The sequence below is a fragment of the Ptychodera flava genome, chromosome 18 (assembly GCF_041260155.1).
Source record: "Ptychodera flava strain L36383 chromosome 18, AS_Pfla_20210202, whole genome shotgun sequence".
NCBI classification, from domain to species: Eukaryota; Metazoa; Hemichordata; class Enteropneusta; family Ptychoderidae; genus Ptychodera; species Ptychodera flava.
In genome coordinates this window covers 38443380-38464183 of record NC_091945.1, presented here as the reverse complement: position 1 = coordinate 38464183, position 20804 = coordinate 38443380, and the positions used below count along the sequence as shown (strand labels likewise).

The 20804-nt window shown below is 39.1% G+C and overlaps 1 protein-coding gene across 3 annotated transcripts in view; it reads right to left on the bottom strand.

The window, feature by feature from the left end:
* Window positions 1-20804, bottom strand: part of LOC139117749 (nuclear receptor coactivator 5-like) — a 57065-nt gene that overhangs the window by 21226 nt on the left and 15035 nt on the right. For all 3 annotated transcript variants that reach the window (XM_070681003.1, XM_070681004.1, XM_070681005.1), the window contains 3 exons: window positions 20650-20769; window positions 19184-19309; window positions 1601-1771 (listed from right to left, as the gene is read on the bottom strand). In XM_070681003.1, the coding sequence (XP_070537104.1) occupies window positions 1601-1771; window positions 19184-19309; window positions 20650-20769 (417 nt within the window). The remainder of the gene's footprint in view (window positions 1-1600; window positions 1772-19183; window positions 19310-20649; window positions 20770-20804) is intronic.

Sequence of the window (20804 nt, the reverse complement as noted above, 5' to 3'; positions counted from 1 at the left end):
AAACAGGATCTTCTTTGTTATCTTTTACACCTTTACAATATTAAATAACACAGCAGTAATAATAACCAAGTGACTAAATTGATATAGCGCCTGTGTGATATTTTAGACAATTTAGATAATAAGTGTGGGCTTGTTCGTCAATTAAGGGAATACTAATGAAGATGGGACATATTTGAAAATCAGCAGCAAATTTCTAAATATGCTGTGATCATTTGCATACATCAGTGCTGGCTGTGATTGCTGGCAACGTACATCATTGGTGGCACACTTTGCCTGAATACTAACATTTAATAAATTCTAAACTGTCAATCCAAGGAGCCTCTACACCAAGTTTGGCACCAACTACACAAGCATTTTCCGAGAAGATTTTTTGACCAAAACTAGACAAAACAAGTCATCGTTGATGACACAGTCCCCACTTGTTAATGGGTACTTTGATTACAGGTCCTCAGAGAGGATAGAGTCCTCTTCATTAGGTCTGTGATAAAAATACTTTTGAATAAATTCGCTTGATACATGTCTGAGTTATGGTTCAGGACATGAAAAAACGTAACAAAATGGCCACACGGCAGCCATATTGGATCGTATCACAAAACAAATCAATGTGCATGTGTATGACATAGGTCAATGTCCTTGTACCAACTTTGAATGAAATCGGTTGAGATATGCCTGAGTTATGGCTCTGTACATGAAAAAAAATCGTAACAAAATGGCTGCATGGCAGCCATATTGGATCGTATCACAAAACAAATTGACATGTATATCTATGACATTGGTCAATGTTCTTGTACCAACTTTGAAAAAAATCGGTTGAAACATGCCTGAGTTATGGCTCTGTACATGAAAAAATCGTAATAAAATGGCCGCCTGGCAGCCATATTTGATCGTATTACAAAACAAATTGACGTGCATCTGTATGACATATGAAGTAATCCTTGTACCAAGTTTGAATGAAATCGCTCCAGGCATCTCTGAGATATCTGCGTGAACGGACGGACGGACGCACGGACATGACCAAACCTATAAGTCCCCCCGGACGGTGTCCGTGGAGACTAATAAAACATGCAAATATTATCATAATTTGAACAAGTCATTATTGATGACACAGTCCCCACCTGTTAATCGGTACTTTGATTACAAGTTCTTGGAAAGGATATATTCCTCTCCATTAATTGGGTCAGTGATTAAAAATACCGCAATACAGATGGGGCTTAATGGCTGAGAATGAGTTCCATAGTGGTGAAAACATAAAACCAATCTATTGGGGAGTAAAATCCTGTCTGCCCACCCAATAATTCTGGTTTTACAGAATGTGACCTTCCATTTGTCACTTAATACATGCAATTTGGGCTCAAAGACAGCAAATGACAATCATAAAATGAAAATATATTTCAATTGTGTAGGAACAAATTGATCCCACACTAGTGTTCTCACACTCTCAGCGTAAAACAAGGATATGAGAAAGTATTTGTTCCAGTACATGTCACACACGTGACACACACGCTGGACATAGATGACAGATATGTAGTAGTAATGCCATCAACCTCTTTTTGTTATATGAATAAATCATAAGAACATACATGAAGTACATGAAACTTACCTCTGTTGACGATTTACGACAATGACTTCACAATCTATTGGCCTCTGCACAGGTTCTACTGGTTCAGGATAATCATGATAAGTGGGTCTCCCTCTTTCAAATCCATCTCTATCTCTTTCCCTGTCCCTGTCCCTGTCCCTGTATTCATAGCTGTCACGTCTGTATGGATCTCTAAAACACAATAAAGGCCAAATTACCTTCAGAACCTTAATGCAAAAGTGAATATGAAGAGTACAGCAAAATTGCCATTTTCACCAATCTCCCTCTCCTTATCAAAAAGAAAAGTACCACAAATTCGATGAATCTTATTTTGGGTCATCACAAGAAACCTGCACACCAAATTTTAAAGCGAACAGACCATTGGTTTCAGAGGAAACAATTTTTTACTGAAATGGCAAAAAAATAGAGAAAAAAATTCATTAAAAATAGAAAGCAGCCAATATTGACACCAAATCTATATATGTTTGAATGAGTGGGGCCCAAGGTACCTAAAAACCAAACATGACAATGATCAGAAGAGTAGTTCCTGAGTTATTGATTTTTGACCATTTTCGCCCTTTTTTCTACCTCATTTGCATATCCATGGACTAACAAGTTAATTTTAACAACGGCACATTTAGACCATATATGGCATCACTACACCAAAAATCAGCTTTATACGTGCAGCAGTGTCAGAGTTTTTGCGTTGGACGGACAAACATCCATACATACATACATACATACATACAGACAGACATCTCACATACAGACTTTTTTCAACCATATAACCTCCCAATTGCCATATATGTATGGCAAATGGGAGCTAATAAAATCGGTTGAGATGTGCCTGAGTTATGGCTCTGGACATGAAAAAAGACCAGAAAAAAATGACCGCCACGCAGCCATATTGAATCATATTGTGAAACAAATTCACGTGCATATGTATGGAGATAGATCAAAGTCCATGTACCAACTTTGAATAAAATCAGTTGAGACATGCCTAAGTTATGCCTCAGAACATGAAACAAATTGTAACAAAATGGCTGCCAGCAAACAACGGTTTTGGACGTCACAAGAGCAATTTTTTCGCAGTCTGTGAGAGGGTGAGTGATTTGGGTGGGCATAGATCAGAATCGAGTTGATTTCAGCTGAAAGGTGTTGAAAAGTAGGTTTTTTGTGCTCAGTCTAATGTGGGTCCGCATGTCGCTGGTTTTGTCCATGGCAATCAGCAGAGCTGTGGTGGGAGGCCATATAAAGCAAGGAACACACAGCATCTTACGCAGGGCTAGGCTACAACATACTTCCAAAAGAGACGTATCGTAACATACATGTATCAGACAGCAGGTAAACATTCACATCACTCATTTATAGGCCTACAGGTACACAGATCCACAAACAAACAGGGAGAGGCAATCTGCTTGAAACCGTGAAATAGTCCGTCTGTGTCTGAACTCATCTGAGACTCGTGTTCAGTAACCGTTGGTCAAGTACTAGTATTTTGCTCAGTAGTAAGAATCGTTTATTCACTGTTGACATCGTAATCGATCTGATGTACACAACAAATGTTTGATCGTTTGCACCTTTGCACGTCCCCTCATGATTGTTAGTTGTTTGAATGCTTTCATCTATTGTTCGTTGGACGCTTTGAACACAGCACCAAAGCAGCTTTGGCATCAAAAACCAATTTAAAATGGGAAAAATGAGAGAATTTTGCCAACAAGGTGATACCACAAGTATTCACAAAACGTCATATGTTGGAACAATGCTTTAATTTACACCATGGTTCTTGAAAGATCCAGATTTTCGGGAGCATTCGTTGATGGTGCTACCATGTGCCACTCATGTTGGATTATGAATGCCTACGGAGATACGGGTATTTATAGGCTCCCCTACCTTTAAGGTACAACTGAAAAAAACCCAAAAGTTGCTATAAATGACTGAACACACTGGGGTGATGTCAGGACACAGCTTCTACTGATGATACTGCTTCAATGGAAATTTCACTGTTATTCAACTGCTGTACCAAAACAGTTACTCTCTTCATTTTTTCACCTCTTGCCAATCAAGAATGGGTTTTTATTCATTTGCTCAGTTTATACACTACTCTGAAACAATATGTCAGGCAGTGTTGTTCAAGATTTCAAATGACTCATTTCAATCATTTGTTCAGTAACAACAGATTTGATGGCAGCTATTTGCAACTACAACCAATTTGAAGTGTGTCATGTCAGACTGATTTCTTCCAATATTCACAAGTCAAGGTAGGACTGACAAGCAATAGGTGGTGAAACTTTCAGTGTTCTGCCCGCTACGCTTTAAAATATTCCCGCCATCCATTAGTTCACACGCTCTGCATAGCTACAAGCTGTTGCATGCAAAGTACAGTTTGTCTACACATTAAAGCGCTCTGCAACTTTCAACCTGGTGACAGAGTAGAAGGTGTGAAGTATGGTATGCATCAGATAAATTGTACGTAAGTTTTGAGAGCAAAGTTAAAACAGTAGAAGAATCGGCTGGGTTGTTCACAACTTTTCATTCTACAACGACTATTGCGACCAACAAAGACAGGGCCTTTTACTATAATAGTCAGTATACATCACCGACAAGTATACACAGAGTTAGATGGTGTAGCACTAGCAGGGCTTTTGATCACATTCCCATGCTTTGATCAATGGAATGGGCCACAAAGAAAGAAGAGAAGCAGTTGACTGATGAGGTTGATTGTGATTTTACAATTATGATCTTTTTTAGACCGAGTACTATCAAGATCGAGTTCACATTGCATTCCAATACGGCGGCAGCCATATTGGCCGCCATGTTCAATAACTTGTTGACAATGATCGCAGTGTCATGTTTGGTTCCACTATGACACATTTTCTGAAAGATTTTACACCTGATTTTCGAGTGATTCTAGTCTTACTTAGTTCATGTCATTTCTTGTAATCATCTGGGTGGGATTTTTCAAATCAAGAATCGAATGACATTGTTCAGTGGCAGTGGTAGTTATGCAGGGGGGCCCACTGATTGAAATTGATTGCCATGATGAAAAATTATTCACGGTGTTTGTCGTTCAAAACGACTTAAAACTCAATGACATTTGAATGGTGTAAAGCTTAAACTTGTGAATTTTCATCTTTGTTGGCAATTTTTGACAATTTTATTTGCCATCTGCATTCATGATACTCCAAACAGACGAACCATTTCTTGCTATGCTTTGGCTTGATTCTGGGGAGAAGACTGACTTTGTATCATATTGGCAGCATAAAAACTTATTTAATATCATTGATGATTTGCTAAGTAACCATAAGTCCACAGCTGAAAGGATTATTGTCTAAATTTGACATGAGACACATCTTGTTAGACAGTCTGCACGACAACCCGGCTTTTGAAGGTGTGGCCGGTACCAGTGATTTGAGCCAGAGCAATAATTTCCGCTCCGCCGACCAACGCAAAAATCAAGCTCTGGCAGATTACGGTAGGAAACTGCGGAAGTGTGAATGGGGTTAATTAATTATTCATTGAGAGCATGTCATCAGAGTTAGCCAATCACGAATCTGTTTTACAAAGTCATATCAGGTCGTAAACCACAGACAAGGTCCTCGTAGTTTGTGTGTACACGATTGAACTTTCAGGCTCTAAGATCCTCTGGTTCCGTTGCATCTCTTCCGATATATGTTGTATTTAATCCGACAGCTTTCAAAATTTTGACAGTTTTTCTGTCATGATCGAGAGCAGCGGTGACACCATGTGAATACTATGGCTTTGGTATGAACACAAGAGACGTCGGCCTGCAGCGAACTGGAACCCAGCTGGTCCCACTTCAATGGCGTTCCCGTAAGCGTCAATCTGATTAAAATCAGATGTAGAGTACGGCGACGTCTACTTACGCGGTATTCTCTTGCTGTCGCCTCTCACTAAATCTGGCCAACTCCCATTAGAAGGTCGCGTTCAAACCTCACGCTCTGAAGCAGCCAATCAGATTACATGTACGTGACCATGAGGTCAAGTGCGTCGATATGGCTTTTATCCATGTAAACAAATGGCTGATCATTATTCAAATCTGCAGTGTCAAGTACACAACACGACGTACTTTCAAATTTCAGTCTAGAAATTTGTGGCCGCTCGGCTGCCTTGCACACATTATACTGGAGTGTATAAGTAACAGTAGAGCTGAGCAGCCAAAGTCGTTCACTGGGCGCTGCTCACTGTATGTCTCAAAACTAGCCCTGCGTAGGATGCTGTGTGTTCCCGGTGTATCTACGGCCTGAGCTCCCACCACAGCCCTTCTGACTGCGCTAATAGGCGGCATACATGGCGACCACGGTTCCGATTTGGATTGTGCACAAAAAACTACCTTTTCTAACTACTTTCGGCCGAAATCCGATGTATGCCTACCTAAGTCACTCAATCGCTTACTCACAGACTGCAAAAAAAATTTGATAACCAGAGAGGTTAGCCAGTTGCGAAACCATTTGTAATAGTTTACCAACAATTCACGGTCGGTCATGTGTCCAGGAACCGGTCATATCTTGCAATAACTTATACATAACTTGTAGTAAAGGAAATTTATGATCAATAATTTTGACCAACGGGTTTTACACAGCAGTGCTGTTCTATGCTGGGTTGGCAACTGTGCACAGCAAGGCGTGTGGCTGCCGGCTGCTCAAGTTATGCAATACCCTTCGATATAATGCTCATGAAACAAAATGGGAACGGCCTGCCTGCTAGCATACAGACTTGCCACTGCTTGTCCTCATGCAAAGAAACCTGTCTTTTCCTTGTAAAATAATTATCAATGACGTCTGTTTGGTGTGAATAGAGAAGTTGAGTCCAAAAACATTACACATTACACATTGCGCGTTCTTTGTCGACAGTGAGTGTGAAGCGTTGGTGAGCACCAAGATCAGCCATGTCATTTTGTATTGCTACTTACAATAATTTATGCGCTTTTATGAGACCGGCTTTCTGATTGGCTCCGTTCAGCCAGCGCTGGAAACCAGCGATAGATCCGCGAATCTCTGCGTAATTAACCACAGCCTCTTAACGGGTAGCGATAAGCTGGTGCTGTAAAGATGCGCGTGGTTTACAACAATGCGGGTTATTGGCATTTATGTCATCATGTCAGAAACCATTGTCTTTGATGGGTGGGTTCACCTCGTAATGCATGAATAACAATTAATATTTGTCATCACATGAATAAATTCTACAATAATTTGAAAACTTTTGTAATCGATCTGGTCAAAATAATTTTGTTAACGATTTGAGAACGTTGACGACCTTAGTGTGCACCTGTTCCATTATTATTAAATTGTTCACCCTGCACATAAATGGTGCCATCCCCATTGCCATCGCTATGTTTTCTGTTTACATGGTGAACTTTTTAGATTAAGCTCCTTGATTTGTCACTCCATCTGTTACACTTGGAACAACTGACAATTTTTCGACTGTCCGCATTTCCATTTCCCGTATTTGATATTTGAAAAACAATAATTGTGAACCGGATTTGACTGGCAATGCAATTCCTCCAATTACTACTATATGCGTACATATTTTTGATGTACAAGTATGAAAAATATCAGCTCTTGTAAAGAGAACTATCAAAACAAATTATCTTTCTATAAAGACAGGTACAATAATGGCATTGCTAAGACAAACCTAGATTGAAAGATCTAAAAAGTGTACTAGCAATCATATGCATTTCTGATCGGATACATGCATTGCTGCCCGTGATTGCAGACTAGTACAGCATGGTGGTGTGGAGAGACTGTGGGTAGAGTAACCGGGAGTACATGTACAGTATATAACATGTGACAGAAATTTGCTTATCTGGGATTTTTTTCAACAAGCAAAGTTTATCTCTGAATGTAGTGGTAATTCTCAATCTCTACTACATTATATTGCAAAAAATGAAATGTGCTCAGAATGCTAATGAGTTATTTGGTACTAGCAGTACTAGTCATGTGCACTGGGTGCTCACGCTCGCTCGTTTGGAGAATAGATCATGGGCGCTGGGCATGGAACTCACTGACCCAGCGCTCGAGTGGCAGCGATGCACAGTTAGGGTGGAGTTGTGATCCTGGGGTACAGTGACAGGAGCAAGTGTACGGCCCCAGCATGGAATGTTGCTCAGATGGAGCTATGATGTGGGATGGCACGAGAACCTATACGTACGGCCCAATGCATGGAAAATTACCGGTCAAGCTATCCCGAGCACGGCGGTACGAGCACAAACGAGCGATCAGCAAAACCACGCACAACTCATTATGCATGACCTCATTATGCCATGCCTCTAAACCAATAGGCGCAGCGCTGTGTCATGTGATATTATTCATGAGCATTAATTGGGCCATATGTGATTTTCACGCCATATCAAAATACCTGATAATCATGAATATTTACACCCTTTTATTTACTATATTTAGGCATAGCTGATGACTCAAACTTTGGGGGGAGTAACAATTTGCCAAGCTTCATTCAATGAATTAGTCGAGATTGGCTAATGCCACACTGGATGCCCTTACGAGTGGAATTTGTCATGTGTCAATCAATGATTTTCATTGCAAGTTACTTGAAATCGTGTCAATCACAGCAATTGCGTACAGGGTGGCAAGCCAACAATGAGTATTCTAAAGCTGTATGTTGCCTGGAGTAAACCATTGCCGATTGCAGAGGTTTGCAGAGGTTTGAGCTCTCCTGACAGTACTTAAGTTGGAAGAAAGTCGGCTTGAAAATTACAGCGTTTTTCATAATTTCTCTCACATGTATAGGATGCTTTAAAACACATTATTGAGAATAACCGTTGCAATCAATTATTCTGAAATAATTAATGATACCTAAAGGCCTTATTTTTCGCACTAGATTGTTTATATGATTTTTAGACCAAAAAGAACAAAGTGTCCAAGAGACGTCCTGTCAACTCCATGGAAAATGTACCCTCCAATTCTTAGTGCAGTGAGGTCACCGGCCAGGCAAGCGGGACTGTAGCACCCCTTTACCCGATGGTAAAAGCCTTGCTAAATGTGACACTTGCAGCCTTTTTCAATCAGTGTCGATCCCAAGACCAGGATCATGCAAGACAATTGACAAAATTTTCATATTCTGCCCCGTATTCACACACATGAATGCGCTTCATTTCTGCCAACGATCGCGTACCTAGTGACTCAGTTGACTTTGTTTTATGTTTATATAGAAACTAAGGTGCATTTAATGTGCAACGTTTGACAATCCTGTCTTTAGACTTTAAACATGGGGCCCGGGGGCACCGACGTCCTTTGTACCTCCTTACTGTTTATTAATTGCCATAAATGTGAAATTTGGCAAAATGTCAAATTGTTTTGACATAAATGAAAGTTATTTGAACTGGTTGGTTACCGCTCCAGCATAAGTTCAAGTGTGGATTGTAAGTATCAACAACCTTGATATGAACCATTGACTAAAAAACATTTGCTTGTTACACTCACCACACTTGTACTTAGTATTTGGAGTGTACACCTATCTACAATACAATGATAAAAAGTTTGGACTCTGTAGGTCAACAGTGCATCTTTAATGTATGAGACTAAATAAGCTTACCCCTCAAGTATGTATAGGCCAAAAACAATATTTAATTTTGAATTATGTAGTGCAGGAAAGGACATACAATCAGGGTTAGCGGTAGGATTTTCAAGTTAGTAGCCACACTTACTCAGTGTGGCTAATTTGGTCCTAATTTTATTAGCCACACACAACTTTCATTAGCCACACAGTAGACATGATGTTTAAGTAAACTAATTAAAACATTTGTAAAAAACACATTCAGAGACACACAAGACCTTATAAACATTTTTCAAGAACAGACAAATCATCATTATGTGATTTGGAAGAATTGTTTGAACTCAGACCAAAATAAAAATGAAAAAGAGTAAAATATTGATGAACATGTTACATCCTCATCTATATATACTCTTTTGTTGTTGATTTTGCAAAACCTGTATTGCACTTTATGATCAAGATCCCCAATGGGGATAGGATTTCAATAAAGGCTTACTTCACTTTACTTTATGTGCTCTTACCCTGGTTAAACCCCGATACAGAAAGGTGATGAGCGTATAATAGATCATTACAGTTAATAAAATTACTTTTCCGATCAGAAAAACTATTGAAAAGGTGTTACAACAATGGGACATTGAAGTTCCCGCTACAGCATCGCTAGGAAAATGGCACGTTTTGCCAGTACCTTCATGAATCTGTGTCCCTCCGTACCCCCCTTACCTAAATAGAATAGTCCCACTCCGCACATCCGCCATTGTTTATTCTCACTCAAGGCCACGATGAGATGTTGGTTTTCCTTCTCTAAATATGCAATTTCATTTGTTTGACACTATTATCAGTTCATCAGTGAAGAGTTTTACCGATGACTATTACAACTTTCACTGCTACGTCGTTGTTTTCACAAGATGTAGACCGTTTGATATTGCAATGTCGACTTGCTTTTATCATGTGCAGTCAATGCACATGCCATGCCAGCTGGTTTTATGGTTCACACAATGCTGTCGATCGACAGCATACACGACGTCTTTGTTTCACGTTTACTTTTCACAAGTTACGATTAATGTGGAAATTTCATTAAAATATCGCTGATCCAGGGATTTTGTAATCAGTTTGATTTGATACTGCGATATGAAATATTGTGTCAATAAAGCTCAGAATGTCGCTGAGTTTTGCTGCTTTTGGCTATGGTTGTCTATCTCAGCACTACCTCCATGCATGATCTCAGTATCAGCGTGATCGGAAGGCCAGTTCATGGAGATCGCGAGAATGTAATTGTAATAGTTTGTCTTCCTTTACAATTTCAAGTAAGCGCTTTAAATAAAGAGTTTTTTATTTTGTCTTTAGCATATATTTGGACTGCTTAGTTTTATCAATTTCGACGAAATCAGCTGTCGCCACGCTTTTGAGATCGTGGCGATTGCCGATGGGTTTTTGTTCGCCACAAACAAGCATAGTGATGTTGACAACTACATGCATGCCAGTGCACGATTTCAAAGTAGCCAGGAGGAAATTCTAATGGTCTTTTAGTGGAAATACAGGTATTAAACGACAGTGAAACAAACAACATTAGTTATCGTGACCTTGCTAAAGTGCAATCTCAGATCATGTATGATCTGATGATCATGCCAAATTACCATGTCGGATTATGCCGTGATTCTGAAGTGCGCGTACTTCCTTAGTAAATCGGTCAACATAAAACTTTAAAAGCACACACTTTAGCGATCGAAGTCAAAAATGATGTCAAAATCAATGCACAACTGTCGAAATTACCCAAAATAAGCAACAGAAAACTAAAAGGAATCGCTGTGTCGAAAGGACAGTACGTTAACATAAAAATACGCCAGTTTGTTATGACATGGAGGCCGGAGGTAGAAGGACAGAGCATTCCCTCGCTCTCACCCAGCTATTAGTACGGGCCGCCGGTGGGGTTGCCTCGCTATTAAAAGAAATGGATTCGCCGGTACTGGAGAGTACCGAGTACGGAGCCTCGGAGGCCATCATTCTTCAGTCTATCGAAGGAGCGTTTCGTGCCAAAAGAAACATGACAGCAATCAAATATACGCTAAAACCTTTAAAACGTCAAAATTCGCAACTGACCGAGAAACATGAAGGCCTCGGGGTTTTTTTTCAAAGTCCTCGAAAAACAACGCTAACTTGTTATGTGCGCATGCGCATATTAAGGGGAGACCCATTTGATTTCGGGGGGGGTATGCAGGAAGTGGGTATGGGAACTTTTTTTTTGTTAGAGAGACAGCATTTTTTGATTTCTACAGTCAGACCTGCATCAATTTTTTTTTTCAAATGGAGTAGCAGTGCAATTTTTCAAATTTAAGCCAGTGTTTCACATATCACAGGATGTTTTTATTTATTCATTTTACATTCCAACAAATGACAAACAAAATGGAAAGTCTATTATATATACAACTTTAAATTATAGAACACTTTTTTAGCAAATCAACTGTGATCAGTACTATACCTGCTTTTCTTTAAAACAGTCAATTCCTTTTATGTTCTCAGGGGAGATGTTATCTTTTGTGGTCAGAGAAACAAGGCTCACACATTGTATTTCATTATATTTGTTGTTCCTCAATTTTCATTGTCAGCTTGTAATCTTTCTAACATAAACATATTTATATTGAGAGAATAATGTATTGGTTTTAACACTAGTTTATTGACTCCTATCTTGTGTTTTAAATTTTCACGATTTACACAAGTCAAATAGTCCCATCTAGATATTGCCTATACCATTGAGATAAATCCTGAAACATGATTTCTTGGGTCAGAAAAGGGAAGAAAAACATCGAGTGCACCGAGGTGTAAAGTAGTGAATGCTTATATCATAAGTGCTGGAAGAAAACACATAAGAATTACTTGTGGTAAAAACATTTGCGTGCCTTTGGCAGCATGCCAGCAAAGAATACATGAGAATGAAGTTTCCAAAATTTTGCTCATTTCAACAGCATTGTGACAATTCCTTTTTTATTTCTGTCTGTTATGAGAATATTTTTTTCTCAAGCCATTACAGGCTTAATTTTTTCTTTTATTTCACCTGGTGACAATTTTTTTTCCTCGAAATCCTCTATACCCCCCCCAGAAATCAAGTGGTTCTCCCCTAAGTGAGCCCCTGACCTATACGGGCCAGTGGATTACTTCCTCAGTAGAACTGATATGCCTGCCAGTACCGGTGTTTATCGCCTACGGAGGCCATCATTCTTCAGTCGATCAAAGGCGCCTTTCGTACCAAAAAATACACGACAGCTGCAAAAGTGCATCACTGTCAACTTTACCAAAAATGTGCCCATACCGAGAAACAAGATGGCGTCCGTTTCGATTCTTCAACTCAGATTTTGTCCTACAGTTGTGCGCATGCGCAGACGGTAGCTTTAGCGAAAGTGAGGCAAAATCAAGTAAATATAAAATAAAAATGGATAAAAATATTGTTTAAAAATAATGTGAGGCATGTATCACCAAATCTTGAACATTTCTGACGGTATTTCAACTATACGAACACCCATGCCAAACATCACAATAATCAAATCAGTGGTTTTGAGGAAAAAGTGAAAATAGTGGTTTTCAGAAAAAAGCTAACATGGGGCCCGGGAGCACCGACGTCCTTTGTACCTCCTTACTGTTTATTAATTGCCATAAATGTGAAATTTGGCAAAATGTCAAATTGTTTTGACATAAATGAAAGTTATTTGAACTGGTTGGTTACCGCTCCAGCATAAGTTCAAGTGTGGATTGTAAGTATCAACAACCTTGATATGAACCATTGACTAAAACACATTTGCTTGTTATACACTCACCACACTTGTACTTAGTATTTGGAGTGTACACCTATCTACAATACAATGATAAAAAGTTTGGACTCTGTAGGTCAACAGTGCATCTTTAATGTATGAGACTAAATAAGCTTACCCCTCAAGTATGTATAGGCCAAAAACAATATTTAATTTTGAATTATGTAGTGCAGGAAAGGACATACAATCAGGGTTAGCGGTAGGATTTTCAAGTTAGTAGCGACACTTACTCAGTGTGGCTAATTTGGTCCTAATTTTATTAGCCACACGCAACTTCATTAGCCACACAGTAGACATGATGTTTAAGTAAACTAATTAAAACATTTGTAAAAAACACATTCAGAGACACACAAGACCTTATAAACATTTTTCAAGAACAGACAAATCATCATTATGTGATTTGGGAAAATTGTTTGAACTCAGACCAAAATAAAAATGAAAAAGAGTAAAATATTGATGACCATATTGTTACATCCTCATCTATATATACTCTTTTGTTGTTGATTTTGCAAAACCTGTATTGCACTTTATGATCAAGATCCCCAATGGGGATAGGATTTCAATAAAGGCTTACTTCACTTTACTTTATGTGCTCTTACCCTGGTTAAACCCCGATACAGAAAGGTGATGAGCGTATAATAGATCATTACAGTTAATAAAATTACTTTTCCGATCAGAAAAACTATTGAAAAGGTGTTACAACAATGGGACATTGAAGTTCCCGCGACAGCATCGCTAGGAAAATGGCACGTTTTGCCAGTACCTTCATGAATCTGTGTCCCTCCGTACCCCCGTTACCTAAATAGAATAGTCCCACTCCGCACATCCGCCATTGTTTATTCTCACTCAAGGCCATGATGCGACGTTGGTTTTCCTTCTCTAAATATGCAATTTCATTTGTTTGACGCTATTATCAGTTCATCAGTGAAGAGTTTTTACCGATGACTATTACAACTTTCACTGCTACGTCGTTGTTTTCACAAGATGTAGACCGTTTGATATTGCAATGTCGACTTGCTTTTATCATGTGCAGTCAATGCACATGCCTGCCAGCTGGTTTTATGGTTCACACAATGCTGTCGATCGACAGCATACACGACGTCTTTGTTTCACGTTTACTTTTCACAAGTTATGATTAATGTGGAAATTTCACTAAAATATCGCTGATCCAGGGATTTTGTAATCAGTTTGATTTGATACTGCGATATGAAATATTGTGTCAATAAAGCTCAGAATTGTCGCTGAGTTTTGCTGCTTTTGGCTATGGTTGTCTATCTCAGCACAACCTCCATGATCTCAGTATCAGCGTGATCGCGTCGGAAGGCCAGTTCATGGAAATCGCGAGAATGTAATTGTAATATTTTGTCTTCCTTTACAATTTCAAGTAAGCGCTTTAAATAAAGAGTTTTTTATTTTGTCTTTAGCATATATTTGGACTGCTTAGTTTTATCAATTTCGACGAAATCAGCTGTCGCCACGCTTTTGAGATCGTGGCGATTGCCGATGGGTTTTTGTTCGCCACAAACAAGCATACATCGTCCGCTCGCACGGCTCGTTAGCCAGACAGGAGTCTTCCACTAACCACGCCGTGCGGGATACCCCCACTATTTTGCGTTAAGGAGTTTGATGGAATTAGAAAATCAGGCGGACCAATCAGAGCACGCCTTACACTCAAAGAGAAAACCACGCCTACCTTCCAAACGCCGACCACTGCACTGTTTGTGCACAGCTTTTCTCTCGATTTGCTTACTGGTTTACTAGACTTGGTTCAAGTGCGTGATTGTGAACATGTGAGTTGTGTGATCGGTTGGAATGCAATGATCTGCGTTCTGTTTTCATGTGAAATGTGTGAGTAGGATTATGTGAACGCGTTGAGTGTGGTGAACGCGATACAGGGGAGTTTTACCCGCACAAACTAATTCACTACTGCTATAGCTGCACAGACTAAATAAAAACGCGTTCGATCGCTACCAAATTTTACACGAGGAACTTTTCAAATCATTTTATTTTTTGAGAATTCACCGACTTGAACCAAGTCTCTGGTTTACCTTCGTCCTGTGACACCCTAATGGCTAAAACGGAAATTTAAGAGTGGGAAGGCAATCTTGCCCGAGTTTAATACAGGATTTGATTGTCATGCATGGGGAAATCTTACTGCATGGTGCGGATAAAGTTACGGGCGATTTTCTCGTCATACAGAGAGGTGGCGAAAAGTTCCGTTACAGTGATCGTGGGTTACGAAATGTATGGCTGTAATGCTTTGTATCGTGTGAAGCGTTAGATATCTCCCAAAGAAAAAAAAAAATCGACGAATAAATATGGCGATAGTGCAGAAGATGACTTTGAAAAAACTGACGCTTGTATGAAAAATTCACCGATGAGTGTATAGCTGTGATGAATGTGTCAATTTTTTTGAACAAACACCCAAACAAAATCCGGTTCTTTGATTTCCAGTTCTAGCATATTTCACAAAGTCTTAGTCCATGTTTTCGAGCCATGCTTCCAGTTGTTTCTCCCGCGGCGTGTCTATGTTCTGTTCTGGTAAATCCTGTTCATCGTCTCACAATGTTTACAATTTTCCAAAGATATGAACAACAGAATAGCTGCCGGCCGCGCCAGTTGACAGGACCACAATGTCTGAACAACGTCTGAGTAATGGGTTTATCATGAAATGTTGAGGTCAAAATTGGAGGAGTGGTTTAACAGATTTACTTCGGCGGGTAGAACTTTTCTATTTCGCACCACGATCTTTTGAGTTTGGCGGGTTGATGTTTTCACCTTTAGTTGAGCGACAGCTGGGAATATCTTGCGGTACGACGCGCTGGCGGCTGGGCCTTTGTTTAGCGTTTGAACACATCAGTTATTTCAGCAGTAGATTTCAGTAGCATGAAATGTAAACAGTGACCACGAATACTTGTAAATGTAACACCGAGAAAAAAGTGGGAAAAGACCTATACTACTACATTCGTAGTAACCGATTATCTGATTGGCTATTTACTGGTCACATATAGTCGTGTGGTGGCGCTTTAAAAAACACGATTTAGGGGGTCTATCAGCCAAGGTCTGATTTCGGGAAGCATCCAGCTGCCCGGAGCGGAGACCTTGGCAAGCGAAGATGACAAGCATAGTGATGTTGACAACTACATGCATGCCAGTGCACGATTTCAAAGTAGCCAGGAGGAAATTCTAATGGTCTTTTAGTGGAAATATAGGTATTAAACGACAGTGAAACAAACAACATTAGTTATCGTGACCTTGCTAAAGTGCAATCTCGGATCATGTATGATCTGATGATCATGCCAAATTACCATGTCGGATTATGCCGTGATTCTGAAGTGCGCGTACTTCCTTTTAGTAAATCGGTCAACATAAAACTTTAAGGTAGAACGCACCTCGGGGACAGACATTCGGACTCTCAAACTTTTACAATTCTCTTCTGATATACTACATGTGGGGGTTCATTTTAAAGCTCTTGGTGAAAGAAAACTTTTCACCGGCTCAGTTTTTCGAAATTCGAAAATTTTTATTTTCTCCATTGAGTTAACACTGGGATGGCGGCCATTTTGAATTTTTAATATCGGTAAATCTTGGGTAATTTGTTTCTCTAGTACCAAAATTTGCACGGTGACCCCTATTTTTATTCTTGATTTTGAAAGAGAATGATTGAAAGATCCCTTGAGGAAAGTTAGAGCAAAAGTTTAAGTCTTTCACTTTCGAGGTGCATATTACCTTAAAAGCACACACTTTAGCGATCGAAGTCAAAAATGATGTCAAAATCAATGCACAACTGTCGAAATTACCCAAAATAAGCAACAGAAAACTAAAAGGAATCGCTGTGTCGAAAGGACAGTACGTTAACATAAAAAGACGCCAGTTTGTTATGACATGGAGGCCGGAGGTAGAAGGACAGAGCATTCCCTCGCTCTCACCCAGCTATTACTAGTACGGGCCGCCGGTCGGGTTGCCTCGCTATTAAAAGCAATGGATTCGCCGGTACTGGGGGAGTACCGAGTACGGAGCCTCGGAGGCCATCATTCTTCAGTCTATCGAAGGAGCGTTTCGTGCCAAAAAATACATGACAGCAATCAAATATACGCTAAAACCTTTAAAACGTCAAAATTCGCAACTGACCGAGAAACATGAAGGCCTCGGGGTTTTTTTTCAAAGTCCTCGAAAAACAACGCTAACTTGTTATGTGCGCATGCGCATATTAAGGGGAGACCCATTTGATTTCGGGGGGGTATGCAGGAAGTGGGTATGGGAACTTTTTTTTTGTTAGAGAGACAGCATTTTTTGATTTCTACAGTCAGACCTGCATCAATTTTTTTTTCAAATGGAGTAGCAGTGCAATTTTTCAAATTTAAGCCAGTGTTTCACATATCACAGGATGTTTTTATTTATTCATTTTACATTCCAACAAATGACAAACAAAATGGAAAGTCTATTATATATACAACTTTAAATTATAGAACACTTTTTTAGCAAATCAACTTTGATCAGTACTATATACCTGCTTTTCTTTAAAACAGTCAATTCCTTTATGTTCTCAGGGGAGATGTTATCTTTTGTGGTCAGAGAAACAAGGCTCACACATTGTATTTCATTATATTTGTTGTTCCTCAATTTTCATTGTCAACTTGTAATCTTTCTAACATAAACATATTTATATTGAGAGAATAATGTATTGGTTTTAACACTAGTTTATTGACTCCTATCTTGTGTTTTAAATTTTCACGATTTACACAAGTCAAATAGTCCCATCTAGATATTGCCTATACCATTGAAACATGATTTCTTGGGTCAGAAAAGGGAAGAAAAACATCGAGTGCACCGAGGTGTAAAGTAGTGAATGCTTATATCATAAGTGCTGGAAGAAAACACATAAGAATTACTTGTGGTTAAAAACATTTTCGTGCCTTTGGCAGCATGCCAGCAAAGAATACATGAGAATGAAGTTTCCAAAATTTTGCTCATTTCAACAGCATTGTGACAATTCCTTTTTTATTTCTGTCTGTTATGAGAATATTTTTTTCTCAAGCCATTACAGGCTTAATTTTTTCTTTTCTTTCACCTGGTGACAATTTTTTTTCCTCGAAATCCTCTATACCCCCCCCAGAAATCAAGTGGTTCTCCCCTAAGTGAGCCCCTGACCTATACGGGCCAGTGGATTACTTCCTCAGTAGAACGAATATGCCTGCCAGTACTGGTGTTTATCGCCTACGGAGGCCATCATTCTTCAGTCGATCAAAGGCGCCTTTCGTACCAAAAAATACACGACAGCTGCAAAAGTGCATCACTGTCAACTTTACCAAAAATGTGCCCATACCGAGAAACAAGATGGCGTCCGTTTCGATTCTTCAACTCAGATTTTGTCCTACAGTTGTGCGCATGCGCAGACGGTAGCTTTAGCGAAAGTGAGGCAAAATCAAGTAAATATAAAATAAAAATGGATAAAAATATTGTTTAAAAATAATGTGAGGCATGTATCACCAAATTTTGAACATTTCTGACGGTATTTCAACTATACGAACACCCATGCCAAACATCACAATAATCAAATCAGTGGTTTTGAGGAAAAAGTGAAAATAGTGGTTTTCAGAAAAAAGCTAAAAAAGTGACTTTAAAATGATTCAATCAAAAAAAGAAAAAGACCGTTTGAGATACATGCCCAAGTGACCACCAGACCAAATTTCAGAAAAAGTTACTGAAGCGTTTCTGAGATACCTGCGTCCACAGCATACGGCCCACTATGTTGGCCATATTGGGCCGCGCCATCACATTAGTACCTTGTGCCCACAGGGCACAAAGTACTAAAAAATACAAGTTTTAAAAGTTGAGCTTGTTCTAAATCAAGTGATTTTTAGCTACCCGATTGACAAGCGATAAAATTATAGTTTAAAATAAGTATATCTCCCACAAATTATTTGATAATATTCTTCAGACCTACAGTCAACATTTACCACCCCAAAATAGTAAAAATATACCTTAGTTTATTAGAAAACCGCATCTTTATTCTGACGATATTTCTGGCTTTTGTTTATTTTTAATGACGCCGCTGAAAGACGCCAGTTTTGCTAATATTACCGGTCATGCAATGGTACCGGAAAAGCCCGGTTGTCGTGCGGACTGAGATAAGATGTGATTGATCAGATCAAACTATCTGACCCAAGCTTTGCAAATGATATGGTTACAGATGGTAGAAAACATAAAACAATGGAAAACTGGCTATTTACCACTGCCCTTTCCATATATTGTAATCTCTGACAACACACACCTGTAGGGATCATCTCTTTCATCTCTTAGGTATCGGTCTCCTTCACGTCTATCCCGATAGTATTCATCACGACGACCATACGGATCACGGCGGTCAAAAGGATCATCAGGATATCTGTCACCACGCCTTAAAGTAATCCATAATATGATGTAAGGGTAATTCACAAAATACTGGGTTTTATGTCAGAGTACAATGTAAAAGTGAAGATATTGTCAAAGACTCACCAAGGACAAATGCAGAAGCAGACAATGTTCTAGGATACCAGAACTTCTGGTTTACATAACACTTATGGGCGTCAAAGGTCAAATGGTATAGCACCACAAGTTATTATGCTCCAATTTAAGGTTATTAGACTCCCCATCCTCTTATACCAAAACTTACTGCATAATGAAACTCACACAGATATAGGTTACAGATATAGGTATATAATACTCTGATTTGTTCAGTTGGTATGGTACATTATGGTAGGTTTTGTTTGTAAAAATCATGTTTACAGTATCTTTTCTTTCAAAAGGCCTCCAAATGTTCAAGTCTTTGTTAAAGTGCAACATATGGGATTGTATCCCTCACTAGGTTTGACCAATTTGACTTGATGGTGACATATAACTGCAGTGTAATGTTTAAACAGACTATGGATATTGATGTCTTTATATATTTTCATGGACAAAAAGCCTATCTCAGATCTTACTTGACATGGTAAACATAAACGAATGAGATATAGTCATGACTGTAAAAGATTTCAAGACAGAGGTTGTCTTGATCATATGTATGTAGTGTTCTAAAGTCTAAGTAAGAGAGTGTGAGTCATGAGTAATTTCGGAACTCTGTACAATATGTCAGTTTCAAGTTGTAAGGAAGAGTATAGTATTTTGACTGTTGGTAGATGAGGGCACCTGAAATTTTTCCAAAACAAGGGCTAAGATTTAAGTCCATAGCAGGCTATGCAATCAGAATGCCACAAGTGAAGTTGGTCAACAAAATGAACATGAAAGAGTGGACTTTGTTTGCAAGATTTTGTCTTTTAATTATCAGATAAGATAAAATATAAGATAAAATATATACATATAGTATGATATACCAAATGTGAGTTAAAAATACATTCTGCAGCTCAGCTGTTGCGAGACCCCATTGGACTCATTCTTCACACAGATGAAGCCCTCCACTACACATGGCTATGTTAGGGAATGAGTGGAAAGTCTTGCCTTCCTTCTTTCTATACATATTTATTGAGACTTAGAGCCTTTTTAACCCTGCATGGCATGAGGGTGCATTTCAGTACAAATTGACCTGATGGGGTACGTAATTTGTAATGTAAACTCTATTCACATTATCGTGTAACAGGATATAAAAATTAACCTTTTGGTCCAAACATAGCAGTGCCCCAATTGGCCAAACTTGAAAATCACTTCTTTTCCACATGAACTCGAAAGCGACATATTGGAAGTAATTATGTGCAATGGCCTTACCTAATAGGTGGAGGGTCTCTGTACCTGTCATCATATGGATCTGGTCTTAATGGTGATCTCTCACGTGATCGTCTCTCTCTTTCATAAGGTCTGTCATAAGCATCATACCTGTCATAATCTCTGAAACACATCAAATCACATACTACCACACTTTA